The 24457-nt window shown below is 42.3% G+C and overlaps 2 protein-coding genes across 2 annotated transcripts in view; one reads left to right on the forward strand and one right to left on the reverse strand.

The window, feature by feature from the left end:
• Positions 1-4457: 4457 nt before the first annotated feature.
• LOC309339079 (dermatan-sulfate epimerase) overlaps positions 4458-24457 on the forward strand; it is a 145950-nt gene continuing 125950 nt past the window's right edge. Inside the window, exons 1-6 of the mRNA XM_081856941.1 lie at positions 4458-5001; positions 7892-7983; positions 8908-8979; positions 9825-9931; positions 10352-10431; positions 12769-12850. Of these exons, the coding sequence (XP_081713067.1) occupies positions 4906-5001; positions 7892-7983; positions 8908-8979; positions 9825-9931; positions 10352-10431; positions 12769-12850 (529 nt within the window). The 5' untranslated portion in view covers positions 4458-4905. The remainder of the gene's footprint in view (positions 5002-7891; positions 7984-8907; positions 8980-9824; positions 9932-10351; positions 10432-12768; positions 12851-24457) is intronic.
• COL10A1 (collagen type X alpha 1 chain) lies at positions 14995-24082 on the reverse strand. Its single transcript, XM_081855996.1, has 3 exons — positions 24012-24082; positions 23347-23506; positions 14995-17426 (listed from the first exon to the last, which is right to left on the reverse strand). The coding sequence occupies exons 1-3, from the start codon at positions 24015-24017 to the stop codon at positions 15562-15564; spliced, it is 2031 nt and encodes a 676-aa protein (XP_081712122.1). The 5' UTR covers positions 24018-24082; the 3' UTR covers positions 14995-15561.

Raw genomic sequence — 24457 nt, forward strand, 5'->3', positions numbered from 1 at the left:
TCTTTTGTTCCTTAATTACTTGAGAGATATCTTGAGTGATTTCTTGAGTGATATCCTGAGTACCACTTAGGTGGGTCATTAGGTGTGGATTAGTTGTTAAAGTCTTTGTGTCTTGACCTCTTGAACTTTGTGAAGAGTTTTCCTGAGAAGATGGCTGTACTGTACTTAGTTGTGCTCTGGCTTGGCTTCGTGTATAGGGGCGAGCTGTGGTTTTGTGGCTTGTGTCAGCCAGATCTGTGTAGGGATTGCAGGGGGGTGCAGCATCCGGAGGTGCCACCATGGATTGGCTACTGGATGGTGTCTGTAATTCATCTGTGGAGAGGGTCTGGGTTTGGGTCTGGTGTGGTTGATTGGTGTTGGCGTTCTGTGTGCCTCTGGATCTGGTGTCAGTTTTTGTGGGGAGGGCTAATTTCCAGATGTCTGGCAAGCGGGATGTGTCGTCACGCTTGTTCATGTTGTGAGGGTGTTTCTCTATCTCGATGGCTTCCATGATTATTCTCTTGTGGTGATGTTCCGTGTTAAAGAGCAATTTAATTGCTCTTTAATAAATTGCTCTTTAACACGGAACATCACCACAAGAGAATAATCATGGAAGCCATCGAGATAGAGAAACACCCTCACAACATGAACAAGCGTGACGACACATCCCGCTTGCCAGACATCTGGAAATTAGCCCTCCCCACAAAAACTGACACCAGATCCAGAGGCACACAGAACGCCAACACCAATCAACCACACCAGACCCAAACCCAGACCCTCTCCACAGATGAATTACAGACACCATCCAGTAGCCAATCCATGGTGGCACCTCCGGATGCTGCACCCCCCTGCAATCCCTACACAGATCTGGCTGACACAAGCCACAAAACCACAGCTCGCCCCTATACACGAAGCCAAGCCAGAGCACAACTAAGTACAGTACAGCCATCTTCTCAGGAAAACTCTTCACAAAGTTCAAGAGGTCAAGACACAAAGACTTTAACAACTAATCCACACCTAATGACCCACCTAAGTGGTACTCAGGATATCACTCAAGAAATCACTCAAGATATCTCTCAAGTAATTAAGGAACAAAAGAAGAAAAGGCACACTAGCCTGGGAACTTCCTCTCTGCCCAGAACATTGGAGGCTATACACCACACCCCCTCTACAGTATTTATAGGAACTCAAACACTGAGATCCTGCTCTGTTCCAGTAACAAGAAGCCGAAAGCACCAGCCTGAAGATGACGAGTGAGACCTCGTCGAAACGTCGCCTAGACACCCCAACTTTTACACGGGAAGACACCCGAGGACACCAAAACCTGCATTCCTGTACCCGTGAAAATCTACGAAAGCATATATATATATATATATATATATATAACTTTGCAGTTGTATTGTTTTACCACTTGTATGCTGCTAGGGGTTCCTTTGGGAGGAAGGACCAGGAAATGAACAGGCCGTGGACCTGAACAAACCCAGCCAGTAATATGAGTCATCTTCAAGGACAGCTCCATTTGGAACCACTGCACCCTTGCAAGAGCTATTCAAAGATAAGGAGATGGAACAGAAAATGGACATTGCATGTAGGATCACGCAATGCAGGAAGTTTGGTCCAGGATGGCTTGAACTGTATAGCTTGCCAGTTATTCGTAGCCTCTGGTCACACTGTAAAGCATAGCTGTCAACTTACAGATTTGAAAATAAGGGACCAGCAGCCTTGAAAATAAGGGATCAGCAGCCAAAATAAGGGGCGTGCAGCCTCACCTGTTCCAGGCACTCCAGTCTTCCTGTCCTCCTGCAGTTTGGTCAAACTCATGATGGTAGCTTCAAGAATACTGTCCAACCAACTTTGTAACCAGAGGACTGAATAGAATCTGAATCACATGCACCACAAGGCCTATGCAGCCTCAACTTAAGATGGCTCCCCGGCCTGACTTTACACTGCAAAGTTTGCAGCGGCACGTGCAACAAAATGGCGTCCAGCATTCAAAAAACCCCTCAGCTTGCATTAACTAGCCACACACACACAGCCTCCCCCCCTCGCCATGAGATCGCCAGTCACCCACCATTTTAGTCAACCAGCTCCTTTCTTTCCCCCCATAAGTCAATCGAAGGAGCCTCCAAAACAAATTCAAAAGCCCCCCCTCCCACGAGATCTCCTTTCCTTTTCCCCCACCATGTGCCCCCGCTCCAGACAGACCTTTTTGCGGGCAAGTGTGAGTGGGCTGTCGATGACGTATCCATCCGATTCCGATCTGAGCACTCAGCACAGGTATGTTCAACTTCTGAGCCCCTCTGAGCCAAAGGCAGAAAGCCCAGCCAGCAGCCAAACGAAGCCTCAAGGAAAACCACCTTCACCTCTCCGCTGGGAAGCGCTGAGCAAAGGTGAGTCCCCAGGGAAAGCAGCCGATTTGATCAGCACAAGGCATGCAAGCTCCACCCCCCAGTCATTCTTAGACTTCTTAATGGGTGAGCAACACAGCCAAGCAACACAGTTGGAGCTTCCCTCCTCCCTGGCCAGCAGGGAGGGAGGGAGAGGAGCTGCTTCCTTTGAAATTTAAGGGACATAATTTAAGGGACATTTAAGGGACATCCATCAATAAGGGACAGCAGCGGGACATGGCGCTGGAATAAGGGACTGTCCCTTCAAATAAGGGATGCTTGACAGCTATGCTGTGAAGCATAAGAGGAGCCTTGCTGGATCAGACCAAAGGCTTTATATTTCCAATGGCCAACAGTGTGTCTACGGGAAGCCTGCAAATAGGACATGAGCATAAAAGCACTCTCTCTCTCATGCTCCCTAGCAACTGCTATTCAAAGACACATAATTACTGTGATTAGGTTATTTATATTTTGTTTTTCAATTGCTTTTAAATCTTGTAAGCAGAAGTAGGGAAAGTACTGTATTTAAATATTTAAATTTATTAAACAAAATAAATTAAAACACTAATACTGCAGGCAGTGCTCTTTTCTGGGGGTACGCATACCCCGAACCATTTTGTGATTTTTGGGCCTCATTGAGGGGTAGTATTTCAATATGAGTAGGAAAATGAGGGTACCCCTAAACATTTTTTTTTAAGAAAAAAAGCACTGACTGCAGGTAATAAAAACATAATTGATATTATAACTCCTTTTTCCATATGAGTGGCCATTGAGGTGGTGCAATGCCATGCCTCTGCCCTCCCAGCAGTGACATCACTGCAGCTTACTGGGGCAGGGGTGGGGCAGGACAGTGCCAAGGGTAGAACTGTGTGGGCCAGTGGGAGGGCATGCTGGATGCTCCAGCTGGTATGTCCATGTAGCCTCAACCTGGCTGTAGGCCTGGGCAGGCCGGGTCATCCTCTTATATACATCAGCAATTTATGAGCTTTCTCTGTTGCCTGCACAGCAGGGGGTGTTCAGTCAACAGTGCAAAGGCTGAGCTGAAGCATTCCCTGCCGGTTACCTGCTTTCAGCAATAGGGGTCGCTGTTTGGTAGTATCCAATTAGTTAGCTGTCAAATTCTAGAGCTCCCTGTTGGTGGCTCTTAGGTAATTCACAAAATACAGAGTCCATTCATAAAACACAGTGTTCATTCATAAAGCAGTAACATAAATCTCCATTGCTACATATTGAGTGTATATTTCAGCAGTTGAACATACGTGTTTATGGCCATGCTGTAGTGTAGTGCTTATGCGACTGTGAATAAAAGGTGGCTGGGCTCATCATCCTCGGAGTTTTTTTTGGGGGGGGGGAAGGTGACAAAATTGATTTCCAATAAGTGCCCCCCTTTATTTCCACAACAAGTCCTTGAGTCTGTACTCTGAATAGTGACACCAGGGACCTATAATAATAATAATAATAATAATAATAATAATAATAATAATAATAATAATAATAATTTATTTGTACCCCGTCCATCTGGCTGGGTTTCCCCAGCCACTCTGGGCGGCTTCCATAAAAACCAGAAATACACTAAAATATCACAGAAGGTGCACAGTCTCATCAGGGCTGACTTTAAGGCAATTGGAGAAATTGGGCAAAATTGGACCCTGCAGGCTGCTCCTAAGTGGGGCCCTGCACCAGGGCAATTTAGATGGATTTTATTTATAAAATTTTGCAGACTTTGGCTGTGAACTGGGGCCCTACCAAAAAAATAACATAAAAAAATTCAAGTTGCGCCCCACTGCTTCAAATTGGATCCCACTGGCTAGCCCTAATAGTTGCTGGGCCTGAGTTGCCCTGCCCTTGCATGAAGTCTTGGGTTTACAATTTTGGAAGAGGGGAGACTGCCTTACTGTATGTAGATTTTATTTTATTTGTTTTTTATCTTATATTTTGGAAATGTACATCCAGGGTTTTTTTTTCCTTTTAATTTTTTTGGGGGCCCCCCAAGACAGTGGGGCCCTAAGCTATAGCTTTTTTTAGCTTATAAGCAAATCCGGCACTGCTTATAGGCAACAAACAACTGGGTTACGAAAGCTTTGACAAAAAGTGTGTAATGACAGATCTGCGGAAGGTGCAGAAATGAGCGCCGAAAGTTCAGCGTTCTCGTTTCAGAGGAAGCGCTGCCTTTCGTTGCCCAAGCGTTCCTTGCCAAGTGCTCTTAAGGCTCCAAGAGGAAAAATCATGTTTTCGCTTTTTTAAAGAAAAAGGAAAGGACCGACTTCGCTGCCCGATCGTCCAGGGTCGGGCACAGGCGCAGCGTGCAGGTGGCCCGGCCGGAGCCGCGCCAAGGAAGGGGCAGGGAGGCGGGCGGAAGCGGCGGGATGCCCCCGGAGCCCCGGCAGCGCGAGTCGGCTCGGTTCCCGCAGGAAGGCGCGGCCGGAGGAGCGCGCGGGCGGCTTCCCTTCCCGGAGCAGTGGAGGGCAGACGCGGCGGCGGCGGCGGCGGCGGCTGCTGCTGCTTCTCCTCGTGCTTCTCGTGCGCCTCCTCCTCCGCCATGGCGCGGCCCTCCTTCTCCCTGGCCGACTGCGAAGTGATCGGCTTCGACCTGGACCACACGCTGTGCCGCTACCACCTGGTCGAGAGCGCCCGGGTGAGTGAGGGGCAGCCGAGGGGAGACGGCGAGGCGAGGCGAGGCGAGCGCCGGGGCAGCTGGAGCGGCGTCCGCTCTTCGCCCGCTGCGCCGCCGCCGCTCCCTCCGCCCTCGTCGCAGCCTCGGCCGGGCGCTCCGCCCCCGCCGGCCGAGAGCGGCGCTGCGACGCGGGCGGAGAAGGCGAGGCGGGCGTCTCGGGGAGGGGACTCTTTGGCTGAGGCGGCGGCGTGGTTTTCGCGGGCCTCCTCGGTCTGCGGCCCTGCTGGCGATGCAGGGAAAGTCCTGCCCCCTGGAGTCCTTTGGCGCCGCATTTCTGCTCGCTGCCCGGGGCAGAGTTAGCCCCTTGAAGTCAGCGGAGCCTCCTTCGGAGCAGACGCGCGCAGGAGTCTTTCAGCGCAATGCTGCTCATTATTACTCGGAAGGGAGCTGCTTCCCGTAGGCATCCGGCTGGCCGCCGTCAGTGCAGGATGCTGGGCTAGAGATGCCCGGATCCAGCGGGGGGAATTACGTACCAGCAACTCGCCCTTGTGTTTCTTCCAGCCCATGTCCCTGAGGCAGAATATGTCGGGTGCCTTACATTTCTGTGTTTCCAAGTTTTATTCATGTAAGAAATGTATGCACTACGCTTTGAAAATGTGCATGGCAAAGCCCTTAAAGTTGGTTACAGAACAGACTGAAACATTAATCATAATATAACCAGTGCAAGGAAATATATTTGTGTCTTGCTTGGGGAAAACACACTGATTTTTGTTTTTGTTTAAAAAAACAAGATAATTTACAAAGCTGCAGACAAAGCTGAACCTCCTCTTCTGCTGTGCTTGTTATCCATTATTATTACTATTTTTTAAAAAAATTAATTTTATTAAGTACAAATTAGAAAAACATACATATTTACAAAAAAAGGAAAATACAAAAGAAAAAGAAAATACATGTAACCAAGAAACAAAAATTAGAGAATATTTTGTCTCTTTTCATATTTACAGTTATTTATACTTCTATAAAATGCTATTCACAATAAAGAAGTGAGATAAAAGGTAAGATATCAGAAAAAAAGAAAAAATAAAGAAGTAGAAGAAAAAAAATCAAAAGTGAAAATTTTTAAAAGTAGATAAGTATTCACTATACACAGCCATTTCCAATCTATATTTATATTTGATTATCTAATTTCATCTTGTCCTTATCTACCTTTAATTAAAAAAAAATTAAAAGACTTCTTTTAAAAAGTTTTTTATTATTACTATTTTTATGTCCCTCCTTGCTCAAGGTGGCCTACATGGTCCCCCCCCCCCCCACTACATCCTGTCAGGTAGGTTAGGCAGAGAGACAGTGACTGGTCCAGGATCACCTAGTGAACGAGTGGGGATTTGAACTTCAAAGTCCTAGTCCATTACTCTAACCACTACCTCAGTCTTCAAACGTCTGTTCCTCCCCTCTGTCCCCTTATCCTCAAGTATTTATATGAAGGTTTGAAACTCTCCCCTGGGAATTTCTCTTGTGGAAGTGCAACTCATTTGAATAGCAGGTATTCAAGAGCACAGGTGATAATAGAGCACCTGTGATAAAAGTTAGTGTGGGAAGAACTCTGGTTTCTCCTCATGGGTCCAGCACAATTACAACAATCATGAGATTAGTATTTTTTTATACAACCAGAGAAAAACTTCACCTTCAACTTTTATCCTGGTGTAAAATCTATGGGCATCTTTAATTTACGAAATTGTAACTGGTTTTATGCCAGTTTAATAGCTACTTCCAGAAGAGTCCTGAGAAGTGAAGTTTGAAGACAGAGAACCCTACCCTCACACTTCTAAATTCCTAGGGCAGGCTTTATCAACAGGATTGTTCCCAATGGAGAAGAGAGTGCACATTCGTGACAGAGAGACTGCACGTTTATTGTTCAAACACAAGTTGCAATATTTATTGAAAATTTCTGCATCTCACTTTTCTAAGAGTTTGCCAAGGTACAAACCATGTAAACATTGCAACTAGTGATGAAGACCATCTCAAGCTCTTTCCATGCACATATTTCAACTACAGTGGTACTTCGGGTTACATACGCTTCAGCTTCAGGCTTTAGGTTACAGACTCCGCTAACCCATAAATAGTGCTTCAGGTTAAGAACTTTGCTTCAGGATAAGAACAGAAATTGGGCTCTGGCGGCACGGCAGCAGCAGGAGGCCCCATTAGCTAAAGTGGTGCTTCAGGTTAAGAACAGTTTCAGGTTAAGAAAGGACCTCCGGAACGAATTAAGTACTTAACCCGAGGTACCACTGTAGTTTTCTCTGGGTGCATTGCCCACATTAAAGAAGTAACTATGAGACATATGGAGGGGGAAAAACCTTGAATTGAGGCTAGATTACATTTCAGAACATTTCACCCTTCATTCTCAAAATGTCACCTTGAGGGTAAAGAAATGTGAGTTAAGAATTAATCTAAGTGTTAGCCTTTTTATGTGCAGAACATTCTTCTGCAGCTAATAAGGTAAACTTTAAAGTGTGAAGTGACGGAATCTTGGAGTGTCTCAGTATATTTAATTTTATGTAGCGTTACAGCTTCCTTTCTCTCTTAATTTGCAGCTGAGTACTGAGATTATTAGTTTATCTGCATCTGGCTATTATTATCTTTCTCCCTGTCCTGACCATCCCTCCGAGGTTATATTTATATTTATAATCTTTCAATTTGGCTGGTCTATTCACTTAATCGACCTGGAACAATCTACCAGAGAAAAGGCCGCCGCCCATGGGACAGAGGGTCACGGATGAATGATAATCCAGTTTCTACCTAGGGTTTTAATAGGTCATAAGATTCGTAATGTATTTTTGTCGGTGTTTGTCCTTTGATGCTATGGCCTGTCGGCTACGCAAATAAAGTTTATATCTTTATATATTTGCAGCTTATATATGATAGTTTTGCTCAGTACATGGTAAAAGAGAAAGGTTATGATAAAGAACTGCTGAACGTATCCCATGAAAGCTGGGATTTCTGGTAAGTGATTCTGTTTAAAAATAATAACTATTTCCAGACTTCTCGTCAGCTCATTAATTGCATGCATTAAAAGCACACACCCATATATATCTTTAAGGGTTACTTAGAGTATTTTCCTGGGTGTACGGTATGTCCTGTTTGGCTCAGCCCTACTTCCTGCTGCTCAGGTACTCACCCTCACCACTTGGTTCTGTGGTTCTTTTGTTCAGTGACACTGTGGAATCCATAATCTCTTATCTAGAAAATTGAGCTGGATGGCTTTATTTTTCCTCCAGCCACTGCCTAACGAAGATCAAAAAGGCAATCTTTCTTCTGGACTCCTCTCACAAATGGCTATGCAGCCTCCAGAGAAGTGTTGGGGAACCCATAGATCAGCATCTGGAGAACCCATCATATTCAATCATTGGCAATGCTGGTTGGGGTTTATGAGAGTTAGAGTCCAACGATGTCCGGAGGGCCCCACCCCTGCGCTGGGTCCTGGCCTGGCAAGAAGTCTTTTCAACATACCCAATTTCTCTTAGGTTGCTTGGAATGATGATAGATTTGCCCATACTTCAACATGTAATTAATTACTTTGCCAATTTCAGTGCATTTTGATGGAAGCCAAAAACAATGTAGAAAATAATGCAATTGTTTACATAATGTTTGCGGACTACAAAACAAAAAACCTTGAACAGTTCCTGACTTATGAACATGTGGATTGTGGCAGTTTATGCTCCATTTCTGACCAAATTCTCCAACTTTTCTACCCATCTCCCTCCATTGCCCTTTGTATCTCTTACTGCCATAAGTTATTAAGTCCCCTGACTGTACTCTGTATCACATGTATATATTTGGAATATAAGGTTAAATGTATACAAGCTTAAATGTATCATCTTTCTTACTCTGCTCCCCACCTCTACCTTATCGGTGAAACAAATGTAGCTTTAAAGGCTTGGTGCTGGATATGGAAGATGGCAACTTCCTTAAACTTGCAGAGGATGGAACTGTTTTGAGGTAATATATTTTATTTTATAAAAACGCTGTACTTAAGCTCCTATAATTGTGGATTTTTGTGTGGGGTGGGGAGGAATCTGTTTTCAAAGCACCATCATACTATTCTGTGAACTGATCATAATAATTCTACAATATGAATTGCTTTTACTCATCTAAATCCTACACTTGCTTCCAATAGTCTTTACCTGTCAGAGGAATGTAGCAAAGTAACTCTTCCAGTTAGTTAAGTAAAAATCCAATCAAAATACAGATAAAAGTTAATTAATTCTTTAATGTTGTCAGTTAACAAAATTATTGAAGTTGAAAGCAATGTGTAAAATAAAACTATACTATTTATTATTTACACCAGAGGAAGAATTCATTACCTAGATTTTCAGCTTTTCTTCCCCTTCCCTCTTCTTTTGTCAAGTCTCTAAAAATATTAGCAATTTTTGACAGGAACTGACAAATGGAATGATCTGCCTGTCTAATCCAGGTCCAGTGAAATCCAAAGATTAGACAAGAGCAAGAAAAATGTCTAAAGAACATAATTTTGTGACTCAGATTTAGTGTTATAATGTCTACATATATTGCCAAATTTGAGTCCAAAAATTATAAATCTGCTAGTGACTATTAGATCTCATTGCAGATTTTTTAGAATCTCCTGTTTGGAAAGAAAAAGAAGAAATATTTCATACAATTCATGCAATGATGTTCCACTAAGTCATACTCAGAGTAGACCTATTGATGTCAGTGAACTTCTGAGTTGTTGAAGTCCAGTGAATTCAGTGGGTCTGCTCTCAGTAAAATTAATGTTGGGTATCACTCCATGCCTTTAATTCTTGGTACATATATATGTTAAACAGGGCAAGCCATGGCACAAAACACATGACCTCTGAAGAGATCTTAGATACATATGGAAGGAAGGAATGGCGACACTTCAAGACAATGAGTGGAATGGTTTCTCGTTCAGGTACCAGAGAAATATATGGTTGGGCCTCACTGGCTAATGTATGCACATTTACGAAGGAATCTGTGGCTGGATTTCTTGGTATCTTTAGCCACCGTTCTGCGTTTCTTTCACATGGAGGGAATCCATACGATTAAAGGGTAGCAGGGCTTCTCCACTGGCAGCACCCCTAATGTTGGGGCCTCTTGCCTGGCTCTGCCTTCTTACGTCTTCAACATTGAAAGAAGGTGTGAGGGGGCACCTTTCATGTGTTTCATGTCAGAAATTTAATTTTATATTATTTTGCTTGGTCTTATTTTGCTGGACTATTGTTGCTGTTTTAAATAATACTGCAAGCTGCCCTGGAACCACTGGGTGAAGGGTGGGTTTAAAATCCTCTTAATAAACAATACACAAATAAAATTCTTTTATTTTTCTCTGCAGCTAAATATTATGCCTATGACAATTACTTTGATCTGCCTGGGGCACTTCTTTGTGCACGGATTATTGATGGTTTAAACAAAGTAAGTGTTAACAGTGGGTTTTTTCACTGGGCTGTAGACCAGGTTAACTTAAACGAGAGCTTTTTCTCTCTTGTGTTCCTCCTTTTTCTGTTCCTCACCTTGCTTAGGTATTATGTAATGGGCTTGCTTAACAATTATGCTGCAAGAGGAACTTAATTTCTGTGATGGAATTTTATATACCTGTTCCATTGCAATGAATAAGTTGGACCATGGCAGTCATAGGAGTCACTTCTGTAGATGACCAAGTAGTGGTCTTGGGGCTAAATTAGACATGATGTTCAACATGCACATATTTAAAATGCAAATAGCAGCCTTAGAGATTGGGATTGCAGAAGCTGGGGATGGGAAATCAAACCCTCTTTCTCTCCTGTTGCGGTTCTGATGAAGCACTCACTCCCCCTGCTCTGCCCTGCCCCTTACCTATGACAGACAAGACTGCTTCCAGAAGGTGACTTGTATAAACCCTTAAATACCATCTTCCTACATGCATTCCAAATTCACACCTGTTTTCTCTGATGGATGACAAATGAATCTTTTGGTTTTCAGTCCTGAGTCTTGAGACTAGGTTGACCTGTTCTAAAAGCTTTACAGAATGAACAGGCAAACTGCCTTTCATTATCTGCAATGTACATTGTGGTTACTCTCCTTTATTTTACTGAAGGGCATAGGCAAACCACAAGAACCTCTCTCACCCCATGTGCAAACACGCTGACAGAACTCGCCCAAGTTTGTAACTTTAGGGGTTTGCGGCCTAGGAGAGGCCATTTTTTATGGCAACCCCTAAGTGGATGAATTTCCTCCCCCCAGAGGTGCATCTGGCATTGTTATTATTAATTACATTTGTCAGTTCCTTTCATCACAGAAGTGAACCAAAGCGAGTTACATTAGAATCAGTTAAAGCAAATACAACCAATAAAAGCCTAAAAGCAAAATCCACAAGAAGAAATACAATACAAAAGAAGCAGTGCAGATTGGGCCCAGAAGGATAGGGCAAGTGAACAGGCAGCAGTTCTTTGGAGAGGAGGAGGGAGGCCTACAGAGAAAGGGGACCACTGAGGGCACCTTGCCTAAGAGTCCCCCCCCCCAAATTGGAGCCAGCACTGGGTGCCCCAACCCCCTGCATCTGTCCCTTGCATCTGTCACTCTGCTCAGTGAAAGGGCACGTCCTGTGCTTTGAAAGCTGGGGTGGAAAAAGTAGGCCTAAGAAGTGGAAAAAAGGTGTCTCTCTTTTACATGCAAGGGTCATGGGGAGAGGGAACCTCAGCCTGGATTTGGCCTGGTTCCTGGTGTTTGGGACAAATGCGGACAGGGATGTTTTTGTTTGTTTGTTTGTTTGTTTGTTTACTGAGCACTCCAAACCTTGTAACTCCACCTCTGTGTTTAGAAATGTGTTTGTATTACTTTTGGTGGGCATGCAAAGTTTGCTGCCTCGGCAGCCCCATGTTGAAGCACTATTGTATAGCAAAGCTTTTAAGTAATTTTAGGCATGTCACTAAGGAGAACAATTTACTACAACAGCTGAACTGCAAAGAGACAGATTTGTTAAAATGAAGAGCAGAAACCGAAACACTTTCATGCCCCTGTGATGCCTGTGATTAATCTGTTTTGTAAATAACATCAGTCTGCCAGTTTAGTTTCAGATTTTGTGGTAGAAGATTCCCCCCGCCCACCCAAAATAGCTACACAGTAAGTGATGCAGAATGATCTGTATATTTCAGTATCACAAGATTAATTATTGCATTTTTATTCATGATAGGTTGTTAACAGTTAAGGAAACAAGACGTTGCCTTTCAGTGTGAGTTAAAACCTGAGCTGTGTTGTAACTCCTATCTAAATCCCCATCCATATCCCTTTCTCAGGCATGAACTATACACACACGGCAGAATGAGATGACAGAATAGACTATACAAGTGGCTCTCAAAAATTTCACCCCAAGGCAGATGGAGGCAAAGTTTGGAATAATCAGCTGGCAGTTACAGAAATAATGTTCTACTGGTGTCTCATCCATTTTTGGAAATTGCTAAATTATTTGCCACCATATTTTCCTTGTGGCAAGGAGTTCCAAAATTCAGAGGCCCTCAGGCAAAGTACAGCCATTTGCTTTGGAGGTATTGTAACTCAACCAGGGGTGGGGGAATGAAACAAAAAATCATAGAAGAGAGCATTGCTGCCTGGCCTTTGAACATGAGCTCGTCAAGCTATATTTTTGCTGTTGCTGCAGGTTCCCTTTGAAATCACCAATTTATGAAACTCACAGTGATTGTTCTGTTAAAATTTGGAGTGACTTTTAATTGAGGAAGCTCAAAGGATTTCTTGGGGTTTTTTTCTTGCTTACAGCATAGTCCTGGGCGAAAGTATGACTTTTGGAAGGATATGGTTGCTGCCATACAGCATAATTATAAGACTTCAGCTTTTAAAGGTAAGCAAATTCATTGTCATATGATGGGTATTTTTATAACAACAACAACAACAACAACAACAACAACAACAACAAAGCAGCTATTCTTTGTGTATCTGACAGTTCCTGGCAGTTAGTAGTCTGAGTGTTGAATGTGCCCATTCAATACCATATATATGGTTAGCTTGACCGAACTATAACCATTGCATAGAAGTGCACTAAAAGTCACTTCTATACTGATGAAAGTCTTCCAAGTTATCGATTCATAGTTAAGTGATGTTAAGTTAGGGTACTTGGAAGATTTGCATCTAAGAATGGAACAAGAGGCTTGGCGACAAAAATGTGTTTCCCGGTTCTACGTTTGCCTGAGACATCGATCTGTCCATTCCTTTTTCTCCCTTGCAAATGCCCACCTCATGCCCTCACACAGCACTGGGAATTTCTGTTTCGCTCTGAATGTCTGTTTCCAGCTTAAAACCCAACCAGGGTCAAGCTCACTGCAGAGCAATACATGCAGCAAAGTTGTTAAGGGGCTGGAAACACCCAGTGTTTTTAATGCCAGGCCTGTTTCTCATTTCTGAGGGATGTCTGTTCCAGGAGGCCCTGCAAGAGTTCCTCACCCATGATATGGCATGGAGGCGGGAATGGCTCTTCAAGCATATCATGCTGTAAAATGTACATAATCTGACTGGATGTGTGTGTGAAAAATTTGCCGGAGGTAACTGTCATATATAGCTTCTTCCAGACTTTTAAGTGGACCATGAACAGGGAGAAGGGACATCCCTAGACTACCTGCTTACTATTTATTACAGGTGTCTCCCACCCCCACCCTCATTTCAGAATTCACTTCTGAGGGCAGGTTCCAAAAAAAATAATAATGTAACAATATGATAAATTATATTCAGAGATTGATGTTGAAGCTTTGCACAGTGCTGACAGGGAGTTGTATCTTAAAACCTGTACGTAGCCTTGTACCTGCGGGCCTATATCTCCACGGCAGATTTTCCTCCTTCCTTTGAAGTTCTGTGAATCAAGATGATGGCTTAAAAGACTTAAGCCGCATGGTACTGGGATAGTAGTACCTTTGACTTCAAGATTCCCCTTACAGCACTTGCATCCTTTGAGATAGAGATAGGCTTGTTTTGCTTTCAGTGCAGTCATGTAGCTGGTAGCTAAAAGCCCCACTCATATTTTTTTAATAGAACAAATTATCAGGTAAAATTTTTATTTTTTAAAAAATGTATATCATGTACAATTTTTTGTCAGTCTAGTCATTTGGGAAAATAGCAATGACTTTGTGACAACCCCATGATTAATAGAACAAATTATCAGGTAAAATTTTTATTTTTTAAAAAATGTATATCATGTACAATTTTTTGTCAGTCTAGTCATTTGGGAAAATAGCAATGACTTTGTGACAACCCCATGATTCCAAGAAACAATTTTAAAAGTACTAAATAATGGCAAGCAAAACAGAAATAGGTTTCACTTTTTTATTAATACAGCTTTTAAAAATCACGTTTGACAAACACAACTAGACATTTTTAGAACAAAGTGTAAAATGCTGGTGTCAAATGAATATAATAAAGACCATTTATTTTTATTTCACACAGACAAAAAAATGTAATCAAGAACTTAGTGTGGGTGAAATATTAACATTAAAAAAGGTAACTGGTCTCATGTTGGTACAATAAGTGTACAAGCACCATAGTGTAAAACTAATAAACTTAAATAATACTTCCCTCTCCACCATAATAATTCTCTCAATGCCATAATGTATTTAAGGGAGAGGAGACTATTTAAAAGCATTTGAATGAATATTTTCTTTTGGAAGAGACTTTTGACACAACCTAACCATGCTAAACTAATTTTATTCAGAATATTCCAGTTAGTCTGTAGCACCTTATATTTAATTTTATCTTATAGAACTTAACACATTGTTAACTAATTAACCAATGTGACAATCTTTATCATTCCTAATGACTAATTATAGTAGTTTCACATTAGATTTGTGAGTGATAATCGCAGGGTTTGTATATGAGCTTGCCAGTGAACTCCTACCCAAAATACACTTCTGTGATAAGCTAGCCTCTCTGATTTCGAAAGAAATAACTTTGTAGCCGTAGTGTCTTTCACCTATGAGTTCAGCCTCTTTTAACTGTGAAAATTGTTTTTGAATCTACTTCGAGGGGGAAATAAACTCATTTAAACCAGTATCATCAGATTATTAAAGAGTAAGTAGTGTTAGGATGGAAGCATTAGATCTTTAGAAATGCTTCTTTTCTACACTTCTGTGAATGATAAGACCCCATAGCATTACAATTTTAAAGATCTAATCCTGGCAATTACAACTGGGATTTCTCAGTGTTTGGGCAGGTTAAATACATTGTTGAGTATTGCACTGAAATACAATTATAGTTTGTGAACATCACCCTTTAATATAGGAGTGAGGAACATATCGCCCTCCAAATGTTGTTGGACTACATCTCCTATCATCCCTGACAATTAGCTGGAGTTAATGGGAGTTGGAATCCAGCAACATTCTGGAGAGCCACAGACTCCCGACCCCTTCTTTAAAATGTCTTTTAAAAACAGCACCTAAGATAAATATAAAGTAGCATTTGCCTTTGAAATTTAATTTTGAGTTCACACTTTCTTCAGCTAGTCTCCTCTGGACATCTACAAGTAGAAACACAAATACTAAGATACTACATTTTGGGGGTGGCAGAATGTTATATTTGTGCAAATAAGAAACCTGAGAAGGAGGAGTGAACATACTCTGAAGAGAACAGGCCATTCGATTCATTGTTGGGCAGCTGCAACCAGACTTGATCATTTTCCATGAGCTCAATAACAGCACTACCAGAAGCCTGATCGAGGTAGCCTTTCTTGTACTCATCAAAGGTGTACATGATGGGCGAGCCATTTTTGTACAGGCCTACCCAAACATGTGACCCTTTCACATGCACGTGGTAAGCAAAATAGTAAAGTCCAGGTATCCTGCAAGTGAAGATCCCTGACCTGGGGTCATAGTGCTGTTGTCTGTTGTACAAGATCTTATCAAATCTGATAGGGGCAGCTGATGCAGGGTAAGCTTTGGAAAGAGTGGCAGTGAAAGCTGACACCGGGAAGCCAGTTAGACCTTGCACTTCACCAGCTTTCATAACAGGTATTCCAGCCAGGGCCTGGCCTCCTGGGATTACTGCTTCTCCAGGAGGCCCAGGTGGACCTGGAGGACCTGGCAAACCAGGCTGTCCATTGTGGCCTTTGGGGCCTGGTGGTCCTGGGGGTCCCATAGGCCCATCTAAACCCTTTGCAGCAATACCAGCTGGGCCCGGTAATCCTGGTGCACCCGTTTCCCCTTTACTGCCAGGGAATCCGGGAATACCTGGAGGACCAATTGGTCCTTTTGTACCAGGTATTCCTGGCGGTCCTCTAGGGCCTGGTTCACCATTGAATCCTGCCACTCCCTTAGGTCCTGGTGATCCCATTGGGCCAGGTAGGCCAGGTTGCCCAGCATGCCCTGCATCCCCTTTTGGACCTGGCAAACCTGGTTGTCCTTTTGGGCCAGGAAGTCCTGGCTCCCCTGGGTATCCTGATTTCCCCTGCAGTCCTGGTAGACCCCTCTCCCCTTTAGCACCTGGAAATCCTGCTGGACCTGCAGGGCCTCTCTCACCCTTGAGTCCAGGGAGGCCATTTTCACCTGCTGCACCTCTGAGCCCTTGAGGACCTACATTTCCAGGTGGTCCGAGTGGGCCTGGTTCACCTGGAGCACCAGCTGGTCCTTGTTCTCCCTTTTCTCCTGGGGCACCAGGGAGACCTTCAGGCCCTCTCTGTCCCTTCATCCCTGGCAACCCTGGTTTTCCAAATCCTGGGAGACCAGAAGGCCCAGGAAGGCCAGAGGGACCTGGAAGTCCTTTTGCTCCAGGGATCCCTGGTATTCCTGGTGGTCCACTTGGTCCAGGTTTCCCTACTCCTGGTTCTCCACGTTCCCCACGAGAGCCTTGTGGACCTGGGGCACCAATGGGACCTGAGGTGCCTGGAAAACCCCGCTCCCCTTTAATACCTGGCTCACCTGGAAATCCTCTTTCCCCAGGCTTTCCTACCCCTGCTGGTCCCGGAGGGCCTGAAGGTCCCTGTGGCCCCGGCAGACCTCTTTCACCTGGGCGACCTGGAGCCCCATATCCGCTCTCACCCTTCTGTCCATTGATACCAGGAATGCCTGGCTCACCTTTTTCTCCTGGGGCACCCCTTAGCCCTTGTGGCCCTGGCAGCCCTTGTTTTCCAGCAACAGATATCCCAGCTGGGCCAGGAATTCCAGGGGCCCCTGGGGGACCTCTTGGCCCTGGGAGACCGGCGGGGCCCATATCTCCTTTTTCACCAGTTAGTCCTCTTTCCCCTGGCCTTCCTTGCAAACCTGGCAGGCCTGGCTTTCCAACGGTTGAAGGTCCTGGGGGTCCTGGGGGTCCCGGTGGCCCTTGAGGTCCTTGGCTTCCATATCCTGGTTTTCCTGGAGCCCCTGCAGGGCCTGGGAGTCCTCTTGGACCAGGAGGGCCTGCTGGACCAGAAGGGCCTTGATCGCCCCTTGCCTGGACAACTAAAGCAACAATAATAATAATACATTAGTAAGTTCCAGGAATTAAGTGACTCAAGAAATAGCAGTCAGGATTAAAAAAAAGTCTTAAAAAACCTGTAATCACTAATTCAGATAGAATCAGAGATGGTGTTCCTCATAATAACTAGTTTTACCCTCAATGAGCTACAATTCCCAGAACCCTTGACAAACTACAGTTCCCAGGATTCTTAGGGGGAAGTCATGTGCATTGAATGTGCTTTAAATGTATGATATGCATCTGCCTGAACCTCCCTTTCTACTTCCTCAAGGTCCAGTGTTCATGTTTAGCTAGTGAAGTTGCTACAGTAGTACTGCTTTCCCATATCACCAGAGCAATTTGGGAAGCCCTCAACTGCATGCCACAGGTTGTGTCCATGCCAACATCAACCCTTTGGAAAATTGTCTAATGCTGGGTATGGGGAGGATGATAGCATAGAAATCATACTGAATCATCTTCCAATCTGGCAGAATAATGTGAATACTGGGGCTGAAGTCTATGGTCATCTTTTAGTTCTGCTTGCTGTCATCTCTCTGACTTGCTGTTCTTTAACACCATTTCCCCCTACAATTCCTGGTTAATATTCCTAGGATTAGTCCAGCCTTCCCCATCCTGGTGCCTTCCAGGAATTATACTTTTAAATGCTTTGTTGTGGCAAATGTGGGTACGCCTAGGTTTGCCACCTGTTCATCATTTTTATGGACTATTCATATTTTAGAAAGTTCTTCCATAATATGTGAAATATTTATTGTGGATTAAGCTTGTTGATAGTTTTTCCCAAGAAACAAAATCTAGAGCAACAAAAGTACATTCAAAATTTTTAAATAACACATGTTCCTTGGTTGCCTGATAGGGATTTTTTTGCCCAGAGAAATGTGAGGACAAATGTGGGGAGGAGGGAATGTGTTTTCTAGGAAGAAAGAATTCAGGAAATTAAATGTGTCTTTTCTAAGTGACCTTATTTGGTGTGAAGAAAGAAGGCAGGTCCTATAAGCTCCATAATGTCAGATTTCTCATGTCCTGCTGACCGGAAAAACCAATAATTTGTGAGGTCAAAGGGTGGGAGCCATATGCAATCCAGGACAAATGAATCAAGTAACATGCAAAACATGTTTACTCAGACGTAAATCCCAATGTGTTCTATGTAGCTTACTCACAGAAGAAGTAAGGAGGCAGAGGATTTAATGTCTATTCATGAAAACTTCAAATATGAAATCTAGTTTTAGCATTACAACCTCACGGTTGTGTTTATAGGGTTGCTGCCTACACTGCAGAAAACTGCTTCTAATAATAGATTGAAACTATAGTATTACATAAGAAAACCTGAGCTTGGCTGACTTTAGTGGGACTATTGCTTAGTAGTTTTAGAACTGCAGCTGCAAAAGCTATGTTTAAGCAACTAGATCGGGGCTCCCAAACTGTGGTTCATGAATCGCCAGTGGTCCATGAGCTTTATTCTGGTAGTCTGTTGCATCTGGGGATTTGTGGTTCAAGAAATAGTCATATTTGTATCTTACTGTATGTATCTTACTGTATTGCAATTCAGTCTGTAATGACAACGTATGCAAAACAAAAGCTGCAATAAAAATAAAATTAAGAATATGACATCTAGCACAGTGCTACACTCGTAGCATTACAACTGCTACAAGAGGCAGAAAAGTCATTATGGTAAGTGGTTAGCTACAAGAGGCAGAAAAGTCATTATGGTAAGTGGTCTGTGCAGGGGCAGGGGAGGTTTGTGAAACACTGAACTAGATGATTGCATGGTGTTCTAGATACCAGCAGATGGAGCCATTCAACCATATGTTAACCATAGCAAATCATGTAAAGGAATTTAATTTCTTGCTTAATAACCCTTTTCTATTTCTTCCTCTGGGAGCAGGCAGAATTTTGTGCAGCCATAGGAGATACTCATTAAAACAAAGTATTGTAACATAAGCAGGGTTGTTGTTTTTTAAATAAAATAAAATGGATTAGAATAAAATAAAATAAAAGTTTAGAAGTTTTAATTTTTCCAGTGCCATAACTTGCATAGTTTAAACCACCTAGTTCATAGTTGCAGATAATAGCAGAGGGTATGGAGCTTAAAACTGAAAACAAATCTTGATTAGCTAATGAAGGTGTCAGTTGAAATACTGTGGAACAGGAGAGACCTCCGATCACAAAGTCCAGTACTATGGTGATCACTGGGACCATTAGAAATGCAAATAACTCTTAAGTTTGTAAAAGTTTGTCAGATTAGTTTGTATGGATTATATCAGCTATTATTTATTTGCTGGGAAAGGGGGACAGCCTCACAATTAAGATATTGCATTCTCCATGGATAAAAGCGATAAACAAATATGCCCAGGGATATAAATTTGATCAGCTTTGCAAAACTTTGGTGGTTCAGTATTAGGAAGGACAATTTAACAATCAGCATGCATTAGCTATGTTTCTGTGATAATGTAAGATTTCCCCCCATACATTTTACATTATTTGGTCACTTCCATGTCAACCTACATCTGAAAACACCTTGTGACATGGGTTTGTTTATCTGATAGTTCAAAACAGAGAGTTGAGAATAACCAAGTGTAAGAAAGAAGTATGGCAATGAAGGCAGAAGTAAGCAACTGATCAACTAGTAAGTAAAGGAGCCAAGCAGCTCTGTTGGCAAGAGTGAACCTCAAAGAGGCTGTTTGGGATTAAGTGAGTAGGAAGCCAGAAAGCCTGTAAATAGTTTCCCTCTGCAAAGTTCTGAAGTACATGTGAGTTACCATTAAGGCTAAAATGTTCATTTAATGCTTTCTGGTTTGTGTACAGCAGGGAGCATTGTGGAACAGGTTTAGGATCAATTCAGTCAATATCTGAATACTTTGAGGAATCCAGATTGCCTAAATCTGATCTGTGTGTTTGTAGTCCTATTCTCACAAATGATGCTTAAATTGATGGATTCTCCTAGGGCAGCAAATTGAATGAAAGAGCTTCATTCACTAGAACATACGTTTTACTGAATATCTACCAGACTTAAAAACATTATTGGAGACTGGCCACACATTATAGCCTCTGTAACAGAAGCTACCCAGGCTCTGATTGACACTTGAGAAAAGCTCAGAAGCATTTGGCCTGACATCACACTGAGAAAGAAGAAGTCGCCACTGGCAGAGAGGCTTTTGTTTCTCATTATCCTGTTCAGCTAATTTCCTCTAGCAAATTAGAAAGGAGGGATTTGCTGGGAAAGATGATGGGTGAAAAAGCCCATGGGCTAGCAGAGTCAACTTCTGTCTCAGCATGATGTTGGTAAACACCTATGAGTTTTCCTTGAGGGTCTGTAGTCTGCTCTAGAGAGCATCTTAAAAATTCTCAGCAGTCAGAGCCTGGTCATTTTTATCTGTTGAATATAGCTCATCTCTTTTGAAGATGTCTCTGTATAGATCCATTAGCTAGAATGTAAAGAGTCTTTCCACTAACTTCAACTTAATTCTTAAATCCTTTAAATATTTAGAGTGAGTAGCATTCTGCAAACTCAAGGAGTCTTGAATCAGCTATTTATCATTGTGGTATGAGTCCTTACAGAATCAAAAGCAGGACTGCTATCTCTGATGTGTGAAGTTCACTGTTCTATAGGGAAACTTAGTGACCCTGAATACCTAAATTGTCATTAAATCCCCCATATGTATAAGTGGGGATATTATTACTGAAGGTTCTTCGGGTAACAATATCTGAGTATCAGTTACATTATAAAGCTGTCCAATAATAAAACACTCAGTTCTCAAGTTTTTCAGTGGGCATGCCTTCAGACAGGAATTTAATAGCACTAAAAGTGGAAATGTCCCACTTATTTATTTATTGTTAATTAATGCAATTGCTGCAAAGGGTCAACTTTTCCTCCCACTTGACTTAATACATTTTGACTGATGAGCTGTGTAATTAAATAGACTCTTTCCATCACATAGCCACTAATATTGTGTGTATACACAGACACATTTAATGCCACAGATAAGAAAATACTGTCAAGTCACAGCAATATTTAAAGGAACATAAGCCTTATAAGTATACTTATAAGAAAGAGAATGTTATTCATTTCGGCTGGATATTTTTCCAAGAAAGTGGCACTTCACACATCTAGGCTAGGCTCTTAACATTATCCCAGCAGCAGTACTGCTTGTATCTGTGTCACCAGGTAAGAAGCAGTCAGTCTGGGAGGAGCCAACTTTGAGGCTCTTCTTCCTACCAGAGTTAATCCAGTTTCCTAAAGGTTGATACTGGAGTGGGAGGAGCCACAGGGTAAATCTCCTTCCCTGCAGCTCAATGGTTCTCATGTGATCTTGGCAATATGGGAGAAAGCAATATCATAGTGCTTCCCATGCCACAAGGGTAATATGAGTCCCGGGCCTACATTTCTGACACTTATATATCCACTTCCCAATTCATGCATGCATAGCAGAACAAGACACTTGCAAAATAAGACATTTGGACATCAAAGTCCATGTACTGAAACTCTGGCGTTAAATAAGGTATGAGGAACCTGTGATCCATCAGATGCTGCTGGACATTGTCACCATCTTCCTTGTCCGTGGGTCATTCTGGCTGGGGCTGAAGGGAGTCTCAGCAATTTCTGGAGGGCCCCAGGTTCCCCATCCCTGCCTTACATAATATGACTGCCGTTCTAAGAAGCAGAGCATGCATCTGGTGAAGCAACCCTAAGTGAGCTTCAAATTACAGTTCAGGAGTTAAGAAAGCAATATTCTGCATCTCTAAAACCTGCCAAAATATTGCTTTAATTCTTTCTCATTCTTGTCTGCAATTTAAGATCTTGTAATAGCATTGCTACTCTAAAGTCAATTATTCGGGGTACTGTAGCCAGTAGGATTTTTTAATCAAATAAACAAGATTCCTGGGAAGGTGTAGCTATACACCTATGTCTGTTTACGCTGGTTTTATACCACTTTAATTGTCACTGCACACTGCCCCAGCCTACCCACAGAGCCACTTACATGTATGGGTGTAAGCACAAGCAGATCTCACCAAGAAGAACTGAATGAATGAAACTCACGGCTATGAATTTCTAGAACTTCTGTCAAGGTTTAGTAATGATTGACATGGTTAATATTTTGCTTGGTGGGATATATCCTGACAACGTATCTAGTATATTTGATAAGGCTGTTCTTACTGGTAGATCTTTTAATTCTAATACTAAGTTCTGTTCTTTTTAATACTTGTGTATTTATTGTGTTCTCCCTTGAACCTCTGAATGGTAGCATCTAAATATTTTAAAATATATAAATTTATGCTACAATATGTATAATATAGAGTAGCCCTGTTTACAATCTTGCTTCTGGGTATGCGTTGTTGGTTGTAGGTCTCTTAGTCATTCATACTAGCTTTGCATCCATATTGACCTGTGAATGTAAAGCTCAGAAAAACCACATGGTCCAGTCTTCCTAGGGTGAACCAGTTCAAAATTCAAGTGGGTGGTATTAGGTTTGAACATTTTCCTCTAATAAGATAAATCTCATTTCTCATGGAAAGCTAGTATATCTACACTGGAGATTTCTCTCTCTGACATTCTACTTTTTAGTGTATTGCGCTGAAAGCATCTTATACAGAGAGTTTTCACGCATGCTATCCCCCCTGTGTTCACTGAAGTAGTACAGTTCCCAGGACTCTGCTACGTAGAATAACTCTTAAGTTATAAACCAGATAAACAGCTGTTGCTTTTCCTTAGGCAGCTAGTGCTTCAGTGATAATTTTAGTGAATACCTTAAATAAAACCTGTTTACCTTTATTCACAGAACTAATCATTTTGTACCTGTAAACAACAGTTACAAAATCATAGCTATCTTAATTTCCAATATACTGTAATTAACATGTTGAACAAAACTACAGGCTGTCCATATTTTTTTTTAAGGAAGCATTACTTACCTTGGCTTTTCACACCAAAAGGTAGGAAAGCAGGCCCTTTCATTGATTCACTAGGCTGCACCTTAAAGCGTTCAGGATAATAGACAGTGCTGTAGACAATGTTCACAGAAAGCAGCAGCAGCAGAAAAGATATTTGTAACTTCATATTCCCAAATCCGCTCTGTATTGAAGAAAAATGTACAATATAATTTTTATAACAGAAAACTGAGCTGTAATAAAAACATACCCACAGCATTCTGCTTCAACACTTTTCCAGGCTTGTGGATTCAATGATACACATGTGTTAAAATGACATCATTTAGTTTAAAAAGTTGAATCAGAAGCCATTCTGGGTGTCAGATCTGGTCACATCTTATTGCATTATCAGTCTTCCCTAAAGCATGTGGCGTGATCTATAAAAGTGTTTGTGTGTGTGTGTGAAAATAACATAGCTTCTAGGTACTGAAATATTACATGCCTACAAGCCTTTTTAAAATTTCCAGAAGAAGAAACTAGGTCTTCCTGTTTCAGGAGCTGTAGCCATCAGAAGCTTATGCATTTGCAACAAGCAAGCCTTCTGCAGTAACTGTAACCAGAATACCCTCAAGTGCCATTAATGAGCACCTCTAAACCTCTGTCCCACTTAAATGTATTTGTAAACCAAGCCAGATGGAATTGTAGCATACCGGCATGTTGTAGGATTACAAATGTGCAGTAAAGCAGACTTCAGTCTTGCCTCATGTGTCCTGCTGCCACAGGTGTGCAGAGCAGAAGCTGCTGTTCCAAGCATCATCCTGACTTATTTATACTGTTTGTGCCTTCTGACATGAAGTTGCACTCTGTTGTAGCCCCGCCTTCAAACCAGGAAAGTGCTAATTATGGTGGAAAGTTTTCTTGGCCAGGGATGTTGTGTCAGGTTGGATTTTTTTTTATTAATATTATTTTAGATGCCATTCCCTGTTCATGAATTTACTTTTATTGTACTGGGACTCAGACAGGTCATCTTGTAAGAAAATACACGAGTTGAAATAGAAAAGGGCAAACTTTTATTTTTCCTATTGAGATTTTCAAAGAAATGGGTAAGCCATGGTAAGACTAGATTTCTTCACTTGGCTGTTTTGGCAAGCAATCC

Source organism: Podarcis erhardii (assembly GCF_964252035.2).
Source record: "Podarcis erhardii genome assembly, chromosome: 3".
In the NCBI taxonomy this organism is placed as follows: domain Eukaryota; kingdom Metazoa; phylum Chordata; class Lepidosauria; order Squamata; family Lacertidae; genus Podarcis; species Podarcis erhardii.

Coding starts and splice junctions, on each gene's coding strand:
- COL10A1 (XM_081855996.1), bottom strand. Junction 17,427..23,346: donor TTTTGGTGTGAAAAGCCAAG/GTAAGTAATGCT, acceptor TTGTTGCTTTAG/TTGTCCAGGCAAGGGGCGAT.